At 35.4% G+C, this 21,072-nt stretch overlaps 1 protein-coding gene across 2 annotated transcripts in view; it reads right to left on the bottom strand.

Moving 5' to 3' along the window:
* Positions 1–8,229: 8,229 nt before the first annotated feature.
* Positions 8,230–21,072, bottom strand: part of LOC131071687 (5'-3' exoribonuclease 4) — a 132,135-nt gene continuing 119,292 nt past the window's right edge. Inside the window, exons 14-22 of one of the 2 annotated variants that reach the window (XM_058007628.1) lie at positions 19,951–20,079; positions 19,778–19,854; positions 19,644–19,684; positions 19,408–19,482; positions 19,055–19,221; positions 9,982–10,086; positions 9,663–9,738; positions 9,444–9,523; positions 8,230–9,355 (exon numbers count right to left, since the gene is read on the bottom strand). In XM_058007628.1, the coding sequence (XP_057863611.1) occupies positions 8,593–9,355; positions 9,444–9,523; positions 9,663–9,738; positions 9,982–10,086; positions 19,055–19,221; positions 19,408–19,482; positions 19,644–19,684; positions 19,778–19,854; positions 19,951–20,079 (1,513 nt within the window). In that variant the 3' untranslated portion in view covers positions 8,230–8,592. The remainder of the gene's footprint in view (positions 9,356–9,443; positions 9,524–9,662; positions 9,739–9,981; positions 10,087–19,054; positions 19,222–19,407; positions 19,483–19,643; positions 19,685–19,777; positions 19,855–19,950; positions 20,080–21,072) is intronic. The other variant, XM_058007629.1, reaches the window with a different exon arrangement.

Genomic DNA, 21,072 nt, shown 5'->3' with positions numbered 1-21,072 from the left:
GATTGATATTGCAAATGACAAACATTTAGGACAAAATGATATGACAAGTTGATCACAATCATTGATTGAGATTCGAAATTGATATTGACAAGACCTAATTCAAATGCAAGAAATTGGAATCAAATAGAAAAAGAATGCAGAGGAATCACACAACGTCAACAAATGATAAAGATTGAATGTGTGACATAGATGAAGTGTTAGCAAATGCAAAAACCCTAAAAGAAGGTAACACCGACATGATAAAGTATGACACCGCAAGCGTTGACCATTTTTAGATGTCTACATAAATGTATTCCAATTTAATAATGTAATATCTCCTTATACTTTGGGTTTCTACTATGATAAAATATCAATTAGCATGTATCAAGGGAATCTACTATTCATGGCATTGAAATGTAGATAAAACTAATTTGAAACTAATTGAGATCATTATGTCAAACTTTAGACTTGTTTATGATATTAATTAAAATCATTATTTGAAACTTTAAACTTTAAAGGACAAAACTAGTTCATATTATGTTCAAAAAGGATGTTGTTAAGGTATATCTTTTCAATGGTTTGATGATATTAAAGAGTAAACAACACATTAGAAGGATTATCATGGAACACTAAGTATTGTCCAAGTATCATGGACCTTGTTTGATTAGACCAAAGATGATAGATTATTTGTTGGAGAAAATATTACCCTATGTAATATTGGTTCTAAAATATCAAAATTGGAAGTGGGGATATTAATCATGTATAAAATCTTTTAATGTTTAAATGTCATTTTCTTATATCCTTCAAATAACTTAAACTAGAAAGAATTTTATATTTTAGCCTACCAAGTTTGTTAAATAAAAATTTATGATGATAAGCCCAAACTTCTCTTCCCAAAAAAATAAAAGCCATAAATTAATGATTTAATAGACTAAAAGACAGGATGCTAAACAAGCTCTAATGAAATTTCCTCCTTTTACCTTCTTTAGTAATAGTTTAAGGATATAAATTGCACAAGGATCATGATGCTTACATGGATAAGGGCTACCCACATAATCCATGCACTTCCCCCATATTGTTAATTCCTCAACTATTATTTCTTCATATGACTATTTTGATGATATGTGCATAGGATTTAGACTTCTTCAAAAGTTGCCTTCTCACATAATGCCAATGCGCTAGTAAAAAAGACACCAAATCCCCCCCAAAAAAAGACACAAACAAAAGCATCTTGGAAGACACTTCAAAAAAAGAGGTATATCTCAAATTTGGCTTTCTTCTTGTAGAACATTACTATTCATAAGCTCTAGGTGGTTAAGCATCAAACAAGACAACCTTGAAGATTTTGATTCTAAACTAGTTTTCTATAATTAATTTATGATATATAGTGTGGAGATATTTCTCTTTTCACTTAAGGTAGCTTCCCTAAAGGGAGATGTTTGAGTAATGACACCTTCCTTATATTCTAAAAGTCAAGTATAAGGGTATACACTTGTGTGATACCACCTTCTATTTTCCTACCAAGTTCGACTTAACACTATTAGTGCATATTTACAACTTGGCATAAACCCTCTTTATCAAGCCCCTTGGGTCACCAATTTTAAATGTACCATAAGATGCTCAAAATTAGTGTTTGTTTAGCCCCTTAAGGCACCAATTCCTAATGTTGCTAGGATAATTGTTGATTACATGTATCCAAATACAAGCTTGTATGTGCTTTGGGATTCAATTTGAACTTGTGTTAATGTTGTAGGCTCATTATTATCTACCTTGTACATAATGCAAATTGACATATAATGATGTCAATTTGGCCAACTTCATCTATAAATGAAAGTTGTACTAAAGCATTAGATGATATGAATATTTTTTTGCAAATGTTCAAATAATTTGTAAGCTATCAGACTTTTCTCAAAATATAAAATAAATCATTACACCCTAAATTGATTTGGATTGGTCTATGAGGTTGAAGTGATCAGTTTAAGAAGAAATTCCTTCCTACAACATTCATGAATATACATGTATTTATCAATCATAAAATATGCCTCCCTATTGTACATAATACCCACAATATCTACAACCTACGTAAATGTCCTAAACTTATCAATGCATTTCATTGGCTTTATTACTAACATTTACAACATGGGTATTTTAAAAAAAAAAAAGACTTGAAAGCAAAAGGGAAAATCTATAATAACTGTCAATAATTACTATAAATATTGCTTTCATGACACATCTCTATATATTTTGTGTCCATACTCAAAAGGTTAAAAAAATAATTTCTTTAGATGTGTAATCTTTTCAAATCAAAAATGCATATTTAATTTTTTTAATTGATAATACTACATAATAAAAAAAAAATCAAGTTGTATCCTCCAACATTGATATGCAAATACAGAAGACTTCTGATGTATCATGTCTTTAACGCATATTGCTCTACTCCTTTGTACAATCAAGAAAAAATTCAAATATAAAACCATGTTATCCTTAGAATGTAGACAACAAATTTACAATGTGTTGCTTCCTTTACAACCAATAGTATTGTTTTTAATATTAATAGCAACAAAACAAACGTACTAACTCTCTTAAAAAAAAAACAGCCCAAAAGCAGCTTTAAGTGGACCAATAATGTTTTTACCCAAAACAAGGAAGCCCAATAAATTTGTGGCCTTGATTCTTTTCCTTGCATCCCCTCGAAGGATTTGGTTTTATATTTCCCTTACCATTTCCATTTTTATGTCTATTGGTATTCATAGTAGGAAAGAAACGATACAAGGTACCAATCCGCTAATTTCAAAAGAACTTGAGACGACAAAATATAAATGAAAATACTTGCATATTTAAATTCATTTTTAAATAAAAGTACAATGCCTAATTGTAATGAAATACAAAAATATTTAAAATAAAAATTAATTAATATTTTACAATATTAGTGTAGATGTCAACTAAACAAAAATTAACTATGTGAAAATTTGATAATCATGACACAAGAAATTGAAGTTGAACTATGATCCCCTATTTATGGCAAACAAACTAAGAGATGCCATTAATTTAGAAACATGGTGTGGGATTCTTTTATCTTCAATTAATCCACGAAACTTTAATATATGCACTCTTTACTATTGTTTTTTGCACTCTTTACTAGATGCCATTAATTTAGAAACATGGTGTGGGATTCTTTCATCTTCAATTAATCCACAAAACTTTAATATATGCACTCTATTGTTTTTTGCATTCTCTACTCTTCTAGAATTTGAAAAGAAATTTTCTGAAATCAATTCCAAGTTGATTGCTGTATTTCTTAATGTTCTTTTAGCTTTTGTCAACCATTTTAGGTAAATCTAGTGTAATTTAGATGACATGATTGACAAACCTATGTAACAAGTTCCACATATTTAAAGGCTGCTTCTAGGAGAGATGTAAGATGCAAAGAAATTTAAAGGCTGCTTCTAGGAGAGATGTAAGATGCGAAGAAATTGGATCTAACATTTCCTAAAAACATCACCATTTGGGTTTACATTACTTTATAGGAATGAAATGGTTATTAACTAAAACCACAATTAAAAGAGTAGCACTATGGTGTGCAGGTACAAATGTTGAGGTCAAATTCTGTAGACAGGGTAAGTAAACAATTCCTCTGAACTAAATATAATAACATCAAAGCCAGACAAGAGTCCAAATCTCACTTTGATTACATATCGCAGCAAACCCTGCCATTTGCCAGGTGAGACCCCCCTAATCCAAATGCCTAATTATAAATGGCTCAAACAATTGTTCTTTCCTATCAACAGATAGCAAAACTCAACATTTTTCTCATGCCGTATGAAGCTAGTAATCATTAAATAATAATATAAGCAACAATTTGGAAGAAATTAACAAATCCACAGGAATCTAGTTCCCAACACATTAGACGAATAACATGAAGACTTCAGAGAGCAACACCCCCAAAACTGAAGGCAGTGAAAGCACGAGTAAGCTAAGAATAAAGTTATCATATGCTCTTTCGGAAGCAGACAAACATGCAGAAAACTGAAATGAAACACAATCAGGAATATAGTGTTCTCTTTCAAAACTCTGGCCTGAACATATAAAACCTTCTTGAGACTTTCCATAATCAGCATACAATAGATGGCAAATTAAGTTGTTCTTGCCACTGTAATTCTATACTCCTGTGTTTCTAAACCAATCTACCATGTCTGGCTTTTAGCCTAAGTGAACTTCATGAATAACAAGAAAGCTATATGCATTTAATATTTCGGTTGAAATTCAATCCAGTTAGACAAGTCCGCTGGAAGTTTCTTCCATAAGGTCACCATTCATTTATGATATCATAAAATTATGTCAACAACCAACGCTTATACTCTTGATACCTTCACACAAGCACCTCAAAGAGTAACAGCTCCTACACCTCCCATCAACATGGATGGCAACTTTTACACAGAGAACAAGATGATGCAATCAGAAAATTTCAAACCACAACACACAATCCTTTCTGAAAAATAAATGTCACCTGCAGCAATTCTGAGGGCAAATCAGTCTAAAACATGGTCCCAAGATATGTACATTTATCTCCATCCGCTCCCTTGACTGAAAAGATGAAACTTTTGTATATACCAGTTATTTTAAGGATAACAAATCACTAGAGAGAAAGAGAGAGAGAAGGTTGGCATTGCATGTTTGTTTGTTTTTTGAAAAAAAATAAAAATCAGCTCTAAACTGAAGATTTTGTGTATTAGCATTATGCTTTACTCTTACACTGGTATTTTTCTTGAATGATAAAAATGATAGCTGTTATGAGTCCCTCAACCTTAAATCATTGAACCATACCAACCAAGCATTAATTCCAAAAAAGGGTAAAGTGTCCAAATATATTACTTGTGATAACAGTTCTACAGTAATTAAAAATGAGAAACTAAAAGTCAGAACATCTAAAACTTACCACGATACCCACTGTAGCCACCTTCACATCCCACACAACATACCAATGTAATGGCTCCTAAGAGCCTCAAAATGCCTTTGCAAAGAGTGCAAAGCCTTAAGCCCTACTTGCCACTTCACATTTCATTACTGGAATCATATTTCCTGTCCTGTACCTTCAAACCTTGCCAATGACTCAACTATGGACAGAAGTTTCTCCATTAGAACAATCCCAACCATCGCCATTAAGAACAAGTCCTCATTCTGGATTAAGCATGCCAGCATCCCCAAGTCCACCTCCACCTACACGTGAGCACTCTAACCACTAAAATCCTCGAGGCCTTTCCTTGGCAGGACTGAATGAATAATGACTACGGTATCCTCAGTGTGTGCCATAAACAATTTTGTCAAAATGATCACAAATATGCTAACGAGGTTCTTTTTAACTTCTAATAAAAGACCTACATTCATTTCCCTGTACTGGTTATCCATCCCCAGGTAGTGTGGGCTTGCAAGAATGTCTTGCTGCATGCTATAATGTATTACCACCTGTCTTTTTCATCTTGCTACCTCTGTCACATGTTTATGAATACAACTTGTTCCACTTTTTTCTACAGATTTTTACCCACTACTCATGGATCTCTTCACATGGATGAAGAGCCCGTATTGCAAGTCCTTTCACACTTTTTATCAAATGACTAAGTTTTGCAAAGTTGTCCAAGTCGACCACTTCAGCCTTCTATTGTTAGGCTAGGCCCTCGTAGGATCTTTGCTAGCTGTAAGTCTGATAGGCCCTCCCGCTCTTCTGCACAGATGGTAGAGATTGTATTTAAGTGGATTTCGCTACACAGAATTTGCCAGAAGATCTGCAAATCTCTTTGCTTTCCTGTAGCAATGTTGGAAGTGAATATAGTGAAATTAAGGGGTTATCTCTGAGTATGCTTTCTGGATTCCAGCCAGCTATAGCCTACTTTATCATGGCATTAATGACCAACTGTGAGTTTCCCTTAAATCAGAATTATCTTCTTCTCTGATGATAAAGCTAATTTTAGACAGCCCACGAGAGCAAATGCATCCACTAGAGATTTGAATCAATGAGGCTTCAAAGGAATGGTTGTCATCTCTCATAAAGCAAACTAACCAGCTCTCCCCTGATTGCCTTGGGAAGTCCCATCAGAATTTACGTAACAGTATCTGTATGGTTGGGGCTTCAATTTTACCAGTTACCTCTCTCCTGTTTACCTTTTTCACTCTTTCTCCTTGAATGGAAGGTTACACTATGGCATTTTATGTATGTCATCCCTTCACTATGCTTTACATTATTTATTTACTTTAAACAGATCAATATTCTTCTGGTGCGGATTCATATTCTGTTCAGCCAGAGTAGTTTTGCGCCAGATCTGTAATAGCTCATTAATTGTTAATGTTAGGTAGTGCAAACCATTGAAAAATAATCCAGATATCCCAAGACGAGCAAGCAGAACTTTCCATTTCCATATTGCAGGCCAATTTTATATTGTTCTGAAGTTCTGCATGAATCTTTGTTAGCAACCATTCACAGTGACAGTTCACATAGGATAGCAATTTCCTGCAAAACTTCACAGCATTTAACAAATTTCCATCTTCAATCTTTGTGCAAAATAGTGCATTATTCGTGCTTATATTCCCCCAGAGTGCCTTGTTGCTGAAAAGCCAATTCCATATTGCAGTATCAACCACCAAAAGATTCACCTATTATATGTGAAATAAATTGAAATATATGTTCAATGAACCATATATAGATCAGAAATATCTACAATCTGCGTTACTTCGCAAAGCTGAGAAAAATGCATTACCAAATTTCAAGTCAATATGAAAGCTGTATTTACTATAAAAGTTAGAAAAAAATCTAAGTTAACATAAATGCATATTCAGTTTGCCAAAAGCTAGCGCACTAGATCAGCATACGCCTGAATCAGATTTACCAAAAAATCAGGATATATTTGGAAAGGTTTACGAAACATTTTAATTGTGAAAATTTTGGTTAAAAAAAGGCAAATTGACAAAGTGGTTGTATTACTTAAATGAAAGTCAATTTTACAGATTTTAAAGTTTTATTTTAGAGAAAATAAGATATTTATTTTGAAACAAATATAATAGTTTTAAGACTTCTTTTTCCTCAAATAAATGCAGTTAATTGCACTCAATCATAGGGTTGGTAACAGATGCGTGGATACCCAAGAAGACATTAAACCAATATATGCTTTGCAAAACTCCAAAAAGCTTAAAAAGATGCAAAAATCATACACACATGATTCCAGAAGCTATATTTCTAATACAACATGGAGTTGGAAAGCTAATGTCAACTCTTAAGAAATAAGTATTGAAGATGGAAGAGGATAAAATGTAGCCAGACAAACAGAAACAGTAATGACTCACTGCTGTCAGTGACTAAAATGTCTACATGTACAATTAAGGTTTTCAAGAAAATTGTCGAGGTTTGTCATAGCTTTGATAAAAAGTTGATCATAAAATGACGATCTTTTGCACAGAAACAACTTAACGAGCCCTTCATATGTGTTTTTTGTAGGCTAAAAACAAAGAAATTGATTGAATACATTTTCCTTGCTTGCAATTGGTAATTTTATCAATAAAAAAGTAATTCACAATATTACTTTAAAAAATTTCAAAAAAAATTTAATGGCTTTCATGAATTTCAGATGCTTCATGACCAACCATTCCATTAGTGAAGAAGCATAACAAATTTCAGAAGCTAAAAAAGATGTAAAAATCATACACGGTTCCAGAAGCTATATTTGATATTTCTAATACAACATGGACTGTGGAAAGCTAATGTCAACTCTCAAGAAATAAGTGTTGAAGATGGAAGAGCACGAAATGTAGCCAGACAAACAGAAACAGAAATGACTCACTGCTGTTGGTGACTTAAATGTCTACATGTACCTTTAAGGTTTTCAAGAAAATTTTCAGGGTTTGTCATAGCTTTCATAAAAAGTTGATCATAAAATGAAGATTTTGTGCACAGAAACAACTTAAGAAGCCCTTCATGTGTGCTTTTTGTAGGCTAAAAACAAAGAAATTGATTGAATACATTTTCCTTGCTTGACATTGGTAATTTTATCAATAAAAAAGTAATTCACAATATTACTTTAAAAAAATTAATGGCTTTCATGAAGTTCAGATGCTTCATGACCAACCATTCCATTAGTGAAGAAGCATAACAAATTTCTCTCAACCATCCTACCCACACCTGCAAATGCAACATGCGTAGGTAAGCACAACAGTACAAGATGAATTAGCATTAAGATTTAAATTTTCTGTATATAGACGCACCTGTGAAATAAACCGATTTATGTGATGAGAACTGAACTTTTACAGGCTATGAAAAGTTCCAAACAAAGAGACTCATCTCATTTTCTGTCCACAACAAGTGTATGAGTCTCTCATTCAATCAGACTTAAGCTATTGAGAATTTCATGGATACAAATGATCAGCATCAGAATCTACAAATTTAACTCCCCACGAGAGTACAGAGGGCAGTCAGTTGTTACTGTACATAGTCCGTTTTCATTGTACAAATGATGTTTTGGCTGCCTAGACATTGCAGCAGGTCATTGGTTAAAGAATGTGCTATGGGAAGAATTTCTACACAAAGTACAACATGGATTTAGATTCTCCTCACTCGCATTTGATTATAGATTAATGGCGACCAGAACCCATTGACCATGGAGGGCCAACCCTTCCTCTTCCATGATGGACACTACTTCCATCATTATACAAAGGTGCCACATCTTGAGTACTTGAATAGAGATGTGTGTTACTAGTTCCTCTGCCAGAAAACCATGTTTGCGGTGGCAATGGAGGATCATTTCTCTGAATATTTTGAATTTGATAATGTTGTTGAGAGTTTGCATAACTGGGGCTACCCTGATATATTCCATATTGTTGTAGATTGACACCTTGGACTTGAGGAAAGTGCATATCCCCATTAGTCATGATTGGAGAAATGGTTTGAGGGTAACATCCATTGGCAGAAAAAGCAGGCTGCATTTGGTCTTGCATTCCCTGGTATCCAGGAAATGATGCTGAGGAAGTGGCAATGCAATCCTGGTCATTATTCTGAAGGTTGCTGTGTGTCACAGTATGAGAATTTGGTGATCCAGACATGATAAAGCTATGTTGATAGGTAGGAGGGCCAACTGACTTCGGCCAGGATTCATAAGGAGCAAACCCCTGCTCATAGCCTGGAGGTCCAGCTGGCCTTGGCTTGGATCTCATAGTACCCTGATATGATGAGGGCATCGTAAGTATACCAGGTGAGTTACGTGAAGTTTGTGGTGTCAGATGCTGCGCAGGCTGTGCATTCCTTGAGTTGCTACTCTTTATCTGTAGTGTATTCATCAAGAGACGATGAGCTGCCTCTCCTAGATGAGGACCTGAAATCGCCCCAGGAACAGGTGGCCTGGAAAATTGAAAATATAGGCCCTGGTGAATAACAGCCAAGAGTAAATAGCAGTCAAAGGATTAACAACTAGGTGTCTGAAGCATACCTTTCTCGAAACCGTTGCCTTTGGCCATTATCCTCATGCCATAAAATTGGTGTTTGCTTTATATCTTGTTCAGTTATAGTCTGTCAAATGAAGAGTATAAATACAATTGTTAACCAGACTATTTTATATCTAAAATACTTCAAAGAACAGGACTAGGAACACTTTTGAGTAGCAAGGAAACAATTTGATTTGTACACCATCGGAGTGGTTTACACATACTTTTGTTGGTATGATTGCTCCCTCAGGTGGACTTGGAATGTGTCTATGCGGGGGTGGATTAAGGTATGATACATGCCTGCAAAGCAACTTCCAGATTAGTTGCCCAGTAAAACAATTTTACTAACAAAACTTGGTTTCCAGGGTACCCCCCAAAAACCAAATGTTCTATCCACAATTAACATTTCTCTAGTCAATTGAAGAATACCAATTATATCCATGCATTCTGCAACTACTAATCTCGGAGGGGAAAAAAACACATGCACATGTGCATGCCACTTGTATTTCAACTTAAGATTCAAGGTTAACCAACATCACTTACAGTGCTTGATTGGAATCAATATCTTGCATGCCCTTAATGGGTGAAGGGAAACTGGGTGGACAAGGATATCCTTCACAGGGACTCAAAAAGCCATTCATTCCATCACTGCAATATATCACACCAAAATACTCTCAGCCAAGGAAAACAAAACCCAAAATACGGATATCCACTTTGCATATTGAAACCAAAACAATGCAAAATAAGCCCCCAGCATAACGTGCCAGAATTTTGACATTTGTGGGTAAATATGATATCCAGAGAAGAACCAACATTGAGAGTAGAAATATTTAAATTCATTATTTTTGCTAGAAAATTGTAGAAAGGGTAAAGAAAGAGAGGCTGGTAATAAAATCAAAAACCACAATTCAAAATGTAACCAAACTCAGTCTTTTCAGTAAAATTTACCAAAAAACATGACCATTAGTTAAAAACAATAAACTTTCCAATATGCATGGTGCTTACAGAATAAAAAACTCCTAGTGAAAATTTTATTGGTTGAATCTAGGATCAAAAATTAATGATGCATTTGCTTAAGAGGTTACTAATCTATGGTATACAGAAGCCAGAATGGAATAAATAGAGTTATCAAAACTCAAATACAGTTTTATCAAGAGAGTTAACAAACTAAGGAGGCTTTCAAATTATAGACAAACTTGTTTCCCATTTTAGAGTAACCTAGGACAAGAATGTTTTGTTTTAGACAAACGTCCGAGATGCAGCACAGCATTAGCAGCCCAACATTGCCGAGATTTCTCCAATCCAGTCAGTTTGATATATTAGAAGATAGGATTCTGGCCATTATCGACCCCAGTGTAACTCTTTCATAAGGTATTATGGTTTTACATGCTATGACAAAAGGAAAACATGGCTTGGGTCCATGTGACCATGTTCCATGGGAAAAGCAAGTGCATGCAAATCAAATCCCAGTAAAACCCACTTTGTTTATCACTGGATCATAATATAACTTAAGGGACTGTTGGTGGTTGTACATCCATTCTTTCCCTCCACATTGAGGAGAAGAAACTAAGACTATGTAACTGACAAAGGTGATTAACTTCCAAGGAACTAGACTGTCCCCATTTTTAGAAATATTGTTTTGGGAAATTTTGGTCAGTTTCCAAGTTTTCCCATAAGCTCTAAATGTGCTAGAAAGAAATCCAAACTTCTTGGAGGATGCAGGTTTAGTACATTTGGGTTTCTATTTGTGGCATTGAGCTCAATTGGCATTATGGATCTCTATGACACTTTTAGAAGTGTTTTCAAACTCCTAGGTTGTTCTCCAAATTTCTTGAAGAACATGTCTAGTTTTAGTAAGTCACCCGATTGGCTCAAATCATCATCCTACATCTTCAATATCATCCCAATGTGATCAAAGTATGATTCCGATTCAATTTCAATGCTTTCTACAACATAGTTATTAGAAATTAATTAATTATTTCACCAATGTGGTCTAATGTTGAGAAATAATAAAAGGACTATTTAATGTAATGTCTTGTCGGAAATGTAATGAACTAGTTTAAAGGTTAGATGCCTAGTTAAGAGTGTCTTTGCACATGAAATGTTTTTATTCTTAAAAGGTCATTTTTGAGGGAAAAGGAATTATTATAATTGCAAATTGCAAAATCCCTCCAAAATGCTATAAAAGAAGGTTTGGGGTCTCATTTGCTCATATGCTGAAGATTTCTTATGCTGTTATATTGCCTGATTGAACCTATGTATTCTACCTAAATCACTTGATGAAAACCCTCATTTGATTCCTAGATTCAGATTTGAGAAATAATTCCTAGCTAGTTAGAGTGGTTCTCTTCAGGAATCACCAGTATGCAAACGAAATTTCGGATTTTTCAGTATGAACTATGAAGGTTTTTGATGTGTTTTAAATTTGCAGGTATTTTTGTGAGTTCTATCAATTTGCAGTGTTTGTTGAGTATGGAGTTTGGAGGATTATTTTTACAACTGGTTCTACCACTTTAAACCTTTCCTAGATGTACTAAATCAGTCATTTCATGCCATACACATTGGAAGGGTTTACTACACCTCATGGAAGCTATGTAATATTGGTTTTCAGACCTGCTCACCCCTTGTAGCAGTGATTTTCTGCAGGTTTGAAGGGTTTAAGGGGGTTGTACAGCCTGATATAGGTCGTACCACTTCATGGTAGTGGCATGAGGATTGTAGGACTGAAACACTGCAATTTTGGGTGATGTTTCATATTGAATAGAGGTGTCTAGTCATACTTGTTGACTTGTCATAATTGAGGAGGCCATACATGAAATAAACAGTGTTCCACGGAGACGTGTTCCCCTGGAAAAACATGTCATTTTTGAGACGTTTCCTTCAGCTGCAAACGTTTCCTTCATATTTCCCTGAATGAGATGCCTTGAGGGGACACTAGGAAGTCCCCAAAACGCCCAAACGTCCCACGACAGGACAGGGGACGCCGATAGGTTTCCCACAGCGGTAGCATTGAAAGAAGGTTTTCAGAAAAAAAGAAAAAAGTGATTCTACCCTAACCCTAACTCAACTACAACCCCCAAGGACACCTAAAACTTATAAAAGAGACAGTTAGTCTCATTTGTAACCACACAAACTTGAAACTCCAGCTGCATAGTTTGCAACAACTAGACTGGAGAAATTGCATCAGCAAGCTTGGAAGTTGGAAGCTTCTTCATTCTTGCAAGAGGAAGAGGACAGCAAGATTGAAGGTAGGCATTTGCCATTCTTTCAAAACATTTTTGTGTTCATTGATCTTTCAAATTGTTCATTGCACAATGCAGCTGTTAGAACATAGAAATTATGATTTTTTCATTTAAATTTATGAATGATTGTTATTGAAAGGCAAAAGCTCAACATTGAACAATGAACATTGAAAAGTAAAACTTAAAAACTTAAAACCCTGCTGTTAGAAAGTTAGAAAACTTAGAAATCATCATTTTCATTGCTGTTTCCTTGAATGATACACTCAAATTCATTGTTCAAAACTTCAAGTTTTAATTTTTACTTCAAAATTGTTCAAAACAACAGCACATAGGTTTTCTGATTTATATTTTTTAACATTGTTTCTTGCAGCATCATTATCACAATGAACTCTTACAGCATGACTGAGGATGAAGATCAAGAGGTTGAAGTAGAAATTCATAGTGAAAATAAATCATCTGATGAACCTAGCATAGGAGAGGGGGGTCAGGCTAATAGTCAAACTGAAACAAGTTTTGTTGGGAGTCGAGAAACTTACACTTAAATGTCATATTTCATGTATATATTTTGATGAAGAGAATGAGACTGACTTGAAAAAAAACATTAGATAATGTTTTGACGTGTTCTTATCTCTTTTGTTGGGCGTGTTTCTGTGCATCACGAGTCTTTGAGTCGGACTCACGAGTCCCGACTTAGGACTCGCACGAGTCCTTGGCACAAACTAGCAAGTCTTGTGCCAGGACTCGTCTGGACTCGGCTTGTGAGTCCTTGGCAAGTTGACTCGGCCCGCCAATAGACTCGCGAGTCTTGGCGAGTCCCACGAGTCTTCTAACTATGATTAGGACACTTGTCAACATCTTGTCTAATCCTCCATATTCACCTTGCCTTTATAAGCAAGGTTCATTATGTACATTGACATGTCCATTAGCAATATCATCAATCTTACATTGTGATGCAATCTTCTTGGCATTCTCTTGTGGCAGTTATTTTGGTCTTTCATTTGATCTTGGGGGTATTGTAGGGTCACCTAAAACTCTAACAATAACAATAATCAGATTTCTACAGTTTCTACTTCCACTTTGCAAACTCAAAGGCCACCAATTCCATACAGTTCAGGGGCAGTAGAGGCTAGGGGAAAATGTAAAATGACTGATCCATCTTCACAACCATTGGCAGATTTATTCAATGTGCAAGTAAAGGATGAGGCAGATGATGCCACTAGCAAATTCTTATGTGCCAATGGCATTCCATTCCATGTGTCCCACTCTCCTTATTATAAGGAAGTTGTGTCAAAGATAATAAGGGCAGGACCATCATATGTGCCACCTGGTGAAACTAAATTGAGGACAACAATTTTGAACCAAAACTATTCAAAGATTAATATTTTGATGGAGAAGATGAAGAGAACCTAGGTCACAAGTGGTTGCAGCATAATCATGGATGGGTGGACAGAAATTAGGCATCGTCCACTCATCAATTTCATGGTTACATCTATAGTGGGCCCTTATTTCCTTAGGGCTATTGATTGTTCAAGGCATAGCAAGGATGCTCATTTTCAGTTCTAGATCCTCAAGGATGCTATAGAGGAGATAGAGGAGGCTGGGCCACAAAATGTGGTGCAAGTAGTGACAGATGCAGCCCATGTGTGCTAAGCAACACAGAAATTGATTGAGGCAGCCTATAGACATATTTGGTGAACTCCTTGTCACGTGCATGTCATGAATAATGCACTCAAGGACATGGGTAAAATCAGCTAAATCAAAACAATTGTTAGTGATGCTAGAGATATGCAAATGTTTATCTGCAACCACCACATGAACTCTTCAAAACCTTCTCCAAGAAGGAAATCCTGAAACCTGTAGAGACTCGGTATGTATCATACTTTATTCTCTTGGAGAGGATGCTCGAGTTGCAAGAGGCATTGCAACTAATGGTTATGACATTAGAATGGAACAGGTGGCCTGAGTTGAAGACACGGCAGGGGTTGAAGGTGAACGGAGTGGTGAAGAATAATGTCTTTTGGGCTGACGCCAAATATATTGTCTCCATCATTCCTCCAGTCTTCACAGTTATTAAATTTGGGGATTCTAATGCACCTTCCCTTGGGGTAGTGTAAGAGTGCAGTGATTCTATGCTTGGTCAAATGAAGTTGTTGTGTGAGAGAAGGACCCCGCATTGCAATTCTACACTGAGCATATTCAGTCGATCATTCATTGTAGATGGGAAAAGCTCAACACTCCCTTCACATGGCTGCCTATGCATTGAACCCGAAGTGGTATGTGCAAAGGCCCTGCAGAATTACACCTATGAAGGATGTTGAGGTGAAGGAAGGATTCATAAAGGCAATTGACAAAATGTAAGCTCCTACAGAGGCTAGCCAAATTCATACTGAGTGGACAAAATTTCCCATTCTTTCAGGATATTCAGAAGCAGCCAAGATAGATCTAGAGATTATGTCACAAGAGGACCCCAAGTTGTGGACTATGCATGGGCCTAGATCATTGAAAACTACTCTAGCCATTCGTTTGCTGTCCCAAGTTTCTAGTTCTTCTGCTATTGAAAGAAACTGGTCTACTTACAGCTTCATCCACTACATTAAGAGGAACAGGCTTACTTCTAGAAGAGCAAAGAAGCTTGTGGCAGTACATAGTGCCTTGCATATCATTGACCGCAACACATCTACGTACAAGGAGAGTCTAGCAGCTAGATGGGATGTAGCGCCAAAAGAGCCAACACAAATTGATGATGATGCTACATAGACAAGGCTGGTTGGTATCGGCATAGATGAGCTTGAGTATGTGGGGTCCAACAGTTCGAGCAATGAGGAGTTTGGCAAGGAGCTTTGGGATGATTAGACTCTACCTCTAGAGTCTAGACTCTAGACAATTAGCCATCGACTGTTTTTGAAGTTTGAACTTTGAATATTGTTGAATCTTGATAACTTGATTGCAATTTTGATGAATCATGATAATGAAATCAGAAATTTTGAAAATCTCATTCCAATGTCTATATTTATGATTTATCATTACTAGTTTGATGCAATCAATGCAATGTGTTTAAGTTTAAACTAAACTTTACATATTCCTTAGGCTTATACAGTGTAATAGTTATTATGTTATACATCTTTATCTTTTCAAAACTAATTTTTCAAGTACTATATGTATTATGTCAGCACCGCTCCCCTGCCACCCCCCACTGCCTCCCCCCTACGGTTCCCAAACTTAGGCCCCAAGTACCCTCATCCCCAGGATGCATCCCCCATATCCCCCCGGCTCTGCATCAAGAAACTCTATGGAACACCGAATAAACGTAGTATAAGAATTTTTCTTATATTTTAAATTATATTTCATGTATATTATCAATATATTTGAGATGGGTTTCAGGTCTCTAGGAGTGACAATGCAAATTCTAGTAAGATCTTATCAGTTTTCAGGGTTAGTCAAATTTCAGTTATCAGCAGTTTTCAGTGTGTATTCAGTTTCTTATGACATCATTTACAGTGATTTTGGACTGTGTACATTAATGAAGTTTGAAGTGATATTTCGGCCTATGCTCATGTTGGGTGTGTTGGACAAGAGTTGGTGAGTTTTTTCTAGGGTGTTTGCTTGCTGATCAGACCTGTAGCAGTGTATTTCCAGAGTATTTCAGACCTGTACCAGCAACCAGATTCATCATCATTAAGGTATGCCATTGTTGTTTCAAGCTGATTTGGTCTACTCATGATTTAAGGCCTTTAGGGGTGTTCCATACAAGGTTGGAGGATATTTGAAGGACATTTTCAGTGCTGCTTTGACCTGCAAAATTGGACAGCAGACCTACAACTTCTTACACGGACGTATCAGCCCTGTAGAAGCTCATTTCCAGGGTGTACAAACCTGTACCAATCTATTTCCCCTTCATTTTGAGGTATTTCTCAATGGGTGTCTTACTATCTCATCATTTCAAATATTGTCATCTATTTGTGAGTGATTTTACATCAAAACATTTGTAACTGAAGTTCTTAAATACTGATTATTTATCTCATATGACAGCAGTTGTGACTCTATTTAGCAAAATTGTGTTAATGATTCTATTGGCAGAAACAAATTAATATTCGAGGGTGGTTATTACATGAACTGAAGGAAAAGAAAACTTAAGGGATCATTAGAAGCATTTCTAGGGTCATGAGGAAATGCAGTCGTAACCAGAGGAATCCACTGCACTTTTCATGTAACATGAAATCACAATGCTGTATATTACATAGTGAACGCAATTATTTGTCCCTCTATAATGAAGTCTTCCAAAAGGAACTGAAACGTTCAAGATCTCATTCTTGGAGTTTTTGACCCTTATTAGAGTTTCCTCCACATAAATATTTGTGTTTCATATTTAGATATTTTGTTACTAAGTTTCTTTAATTTATTTTTGTAGTTTTTTTTCACATAGAAAGACAGGAAATGTAGTTTTATATTCCATAAGAATTTGTTATATTTCTTAAACAAATAAAAGAAAAATTAAACATATGATGAATTGACCCAATTCATAGGATAGAATCATAGATAATTCCAAACAAAATTTTGGTGCCAGCACAGTTAGCTTAGACATGCAAAGGGTCTATCACATTTCCATATTGACCAGAGAAAGGAACCATGGTGAAGGAAAGCTATTTCCGTACAATCCAAAAGAGACGAGAAGCATGGAAAACATACCCAATTTGATAGAAAAAGACACAACAGATGTGTATCTTAAAGCCCAATACACTAACATGAAGGCAGATATTTCTAATTTTGGGATGGTCATGAAATTCAAGGTAACAGTAAAGAAGAAAGCCCCAGAAAAGGATGTGGACAAGGACATGGAGATTTAGAAGTGTGAAAAAGCGGAGGAATCTAAGAAATGTTCTACAGAGACTCCCATACCCTTAAGCTAAAGCCCACCATTCAAAGTAGAGGACAAGTGGAAATCCAAAAGTAAAGAGAATTGGTGATTCCTACGGTATAGTAATGCATGTCAAAATAAATGGGGCAAAAATGCCACGGGAAGGTAGAGGCATGTCCTCTATATCCTAAGTAAAATCTTTGAAGTAGAAGAAAAGAAAAAAGCACCAGAATCTCACTTCTGTTCAAAAGAATAATGGCTTCAAAAAGAACACTATTGCCACCATTGTGATACTGATGCATATAAAGAGGCCAGATATAACAAATTGTCTGCTGAACTGCAAAGTCAGAACAAAGAAAAGGTGCAACAAAAGAAAAGTGTGACAACTAAGGTAGACGGGAATGAGGGGGAGTGCTAATTAGACCATGACAATAGACTAGTATGCACCACAGTGCAGAAAAGCCCATGAGCAAAAACATAGAATTTGGAAGAGCAAACAAAGAGATTATTCCTTACAAAACTTCAATTCAAGACAACCAAGATGAGTACATTGTTTCATTCAAGATCAAAGATCTTGATTACTAAATCATTGATTTAAAGACTTGAGATTATGACCACAAAGAATTCATGTCCATAATTATTGGGTTGGCTGCAGCAGTATGGTAGGTTACAATTACCGTAAAATGCAAAACTTGGAATTTAATACTAGAATATTACAGAAATGAAGTAGAATGAAAAATAGAGCCCCTTATCATATAGTGCCTTGTGATTTCAAGATCGATAGGGTCCTATGTATCATTGAACTCAAGCCATGCATTGGGATGTTGATCCAAATGATGCCACAAAATTTGATGAAGAGGAGGAACATAAGGGATTGTTCGGGGCTCATTAGATGAGCTAGTTATTCATATTGGGAGTGACTCAGACTCACACTACGCTGTTGATGCAAAATTTCCAGATGAAAATCAAGCACAACATCAGATCTAGTTGTTGCCATGTTGTTTTCTATAATTTTTTTTTTTTTTCTTTGTAGCCTTCGGGCCTTTTTTGTACTTGTTATATGTGGACATTAACAACGAAAACAATGAAATTTTGTTAATTTGTGTTGACTCTGGTGTGAATTTTCAATTCAGCTCTAATGCTTCATAGTATGATTTTAAATTGAATATGATGAAAGCCTTGCAATATGAATAATTCAAATTTCTTATATTTTAGATTTCTCCCTTTTCCAAATTGTCATACACTACCAGCCCCAAGAAAAAGTCTCCCTCCCCTTAACATCCCAGAAACACCTTCCCACATTTGCTGTCATCCCCATACCAAAACATCATGGAACATAGCATTTAATTTTTGCCATCAATGTGAATAAGAGATTTTCTTAAAAAATAAAAACATGGTACAAAAATGCATTCAGAAATAGTTCCACAAGAAAGATGTTAACTCAAATACATGAACATTTTGGTAAACATACATTCTACTAGAACCATCACTTGATAGGCATCATACTACAAACAGCTACCTGACCAACCTGGCTCTGACGTCGATTTCTTCTTTGATTTTGAATCTCTCATCTTTTGAAAGATGATAAGCACATTTATAGACGGAAATAATATATGGAGTCAAGGCATGACTAATATGCACAAAAAGCAAATCCCATTTAAAACTATTTCTGCAAGCTTCCTCCTCCTGTAAACAGGCAGCCAAATAAATAAATTATGATTTTCAGAACTTTCAAAGATCAAAGAATGCCTGAGATTACTGCTAATAATATCAAACAAAATAATTTGCGAGAGTACTAGTTAAGATTTGAATCAAAACTGTCAAAGAAACACACAGATCAATTGAAATCTCTATGCATAAGAATGGACATACCGTTAAAGTGCATTCAACCTTTCTAGTCTCTGAAAGAAGTCGTGTTTCATCAATAAAGGGCAATTTAACAATACCCTGAAAATAAGAATAGAAACTGAACATAAGGCACATCAAGTGTAATGGTACAAAGCTGTGCTGACAGAAATATCATAATAAGAGAGATCGGTAATATGAGAGTTGTAAGACCAGAGAATAATATTAAAAATTCCAATACTAAACACAGATATCAAAGGTACCTGCCAAGCAAAGCGTTTACCGTTCATATCTATCTCAAAATCTGTTACAAACAACAAGTGTGAATCATATTTTCAACTTCAGAAATGGTATCCCAGAAGGAGCTTTCTCTCAAATACATATAAGAAAATCTTACCGGTAGGGTAAAAGTCCATAATTGGTGACTTTGGATCCGTCATGAGAGACCTATACTGTTCAGGAAGTGCCTTCGCACTAAAACAAAGTAGAAAATAAGTAAATTAAGGCAGAAACCTTGCAAATACCAAAAAACTATAAATGAAGAGTTTAAACTTGTGTTCTGAGTCTAACCTTGAAGCAGGAAGTGTGCTCATAAGCTGATCCAATGGTTTGAATGGCTTCCCAGGAAAAAAGATAATTTCCAAATCAGCCAGACCCTTTAGATCAGAAGCAAACGGAGCATAATGATAGGGATAAAACCTGGCCAAAAGTGAATAGTATAAAGTTGATTGATAATAAATCATATAATGATTGCTAATCAAAAATAAATATGCTCCATTATTCATTTATAAGATCAATGTACAAAGAAGTTCAACAGTTGGATGCCAGATAACTACAAGACATATGCCTACACGGTGTGTTTAATAATATATGAGATGCAAATACACAATTATTTAAGTGAAAAATTTTAAAAAAAGTAATGCCAACTGCATCTGTATTAGATTGAAAACATTTATTTGACCCAGCTAGATCTTCTTTTGCAATTAATTTTAGCTCTCGTGTGTCTTATACCTTGGCTGGATGAAATACTGTACATAATTGTGACTATAAATGCTATAAGCTCATCTTTTTGTTGTCTAGTGCAGGTGTTATTTCTTAAATGGGATCTACTTGCCAAACTTTTGATGTCAATAGAAGTGGGTAGGCAAGGAAGTTTGAAAAGTTGAAAGAATTCCATTTTAAGGGCCCCCCTGTAAGCTTGTCTTAACAATTAAATTGTCCAAGCCCTGTAAAGTCAACCCTGACATCACTTCCACTATGGATACTACTCAGGAAAAACCATGGCCTTGTGTGACAATATCCAATTATATGTAGAATGTGCCAATCAGTTTGTGGTATGAATCTTTGATCAAAAAAAAAACACAAAATGTTTACTAACATGTATTGAACAATTTCAGGATAATCGTCCCAAATAGTTTGCACACATTTTTTCTGCCGACAAACCTTTGTCACTTAACTTGCAGAGAGTCTAGATGCCAATTTTGGCGAGTCTGACAACTTGACTCACTGTGCCAACAATGCATCAAAAACGTGGAAAAAAGTGTTAGATTGAATACCCCAAAAACTTTACTTTTGAGGCTTTATAAAAAATATATATTGCCTTCTAAAAATTATGAAAATGTGTTGCCCCAAAATCCCCACCAAACTCATTTGATACATTTTGTAGCTGTATTTTGCATAAGTTTATGTTTT

Source organism: Cryptomeria japonica, chromosome 10 (genome assembly GCF_030272615.1).
Source record: "Cryptomeria japonica chromosome 10, Sugi_1.0, whole genome shotgun sequence".
Classification (NCBI taxonomy): Eukaryota; Viridiplantae; Streptophyta; class Pinopsida; order Cupressales; family Cupressaceae; genus Cryptomeria; species Cryptomeria japonica.
The sequence above is the reverse complement of the archived record's forward strand: the minus strand, read 5'-3'. Positions and strand labels throughout refer to the sequence as shown.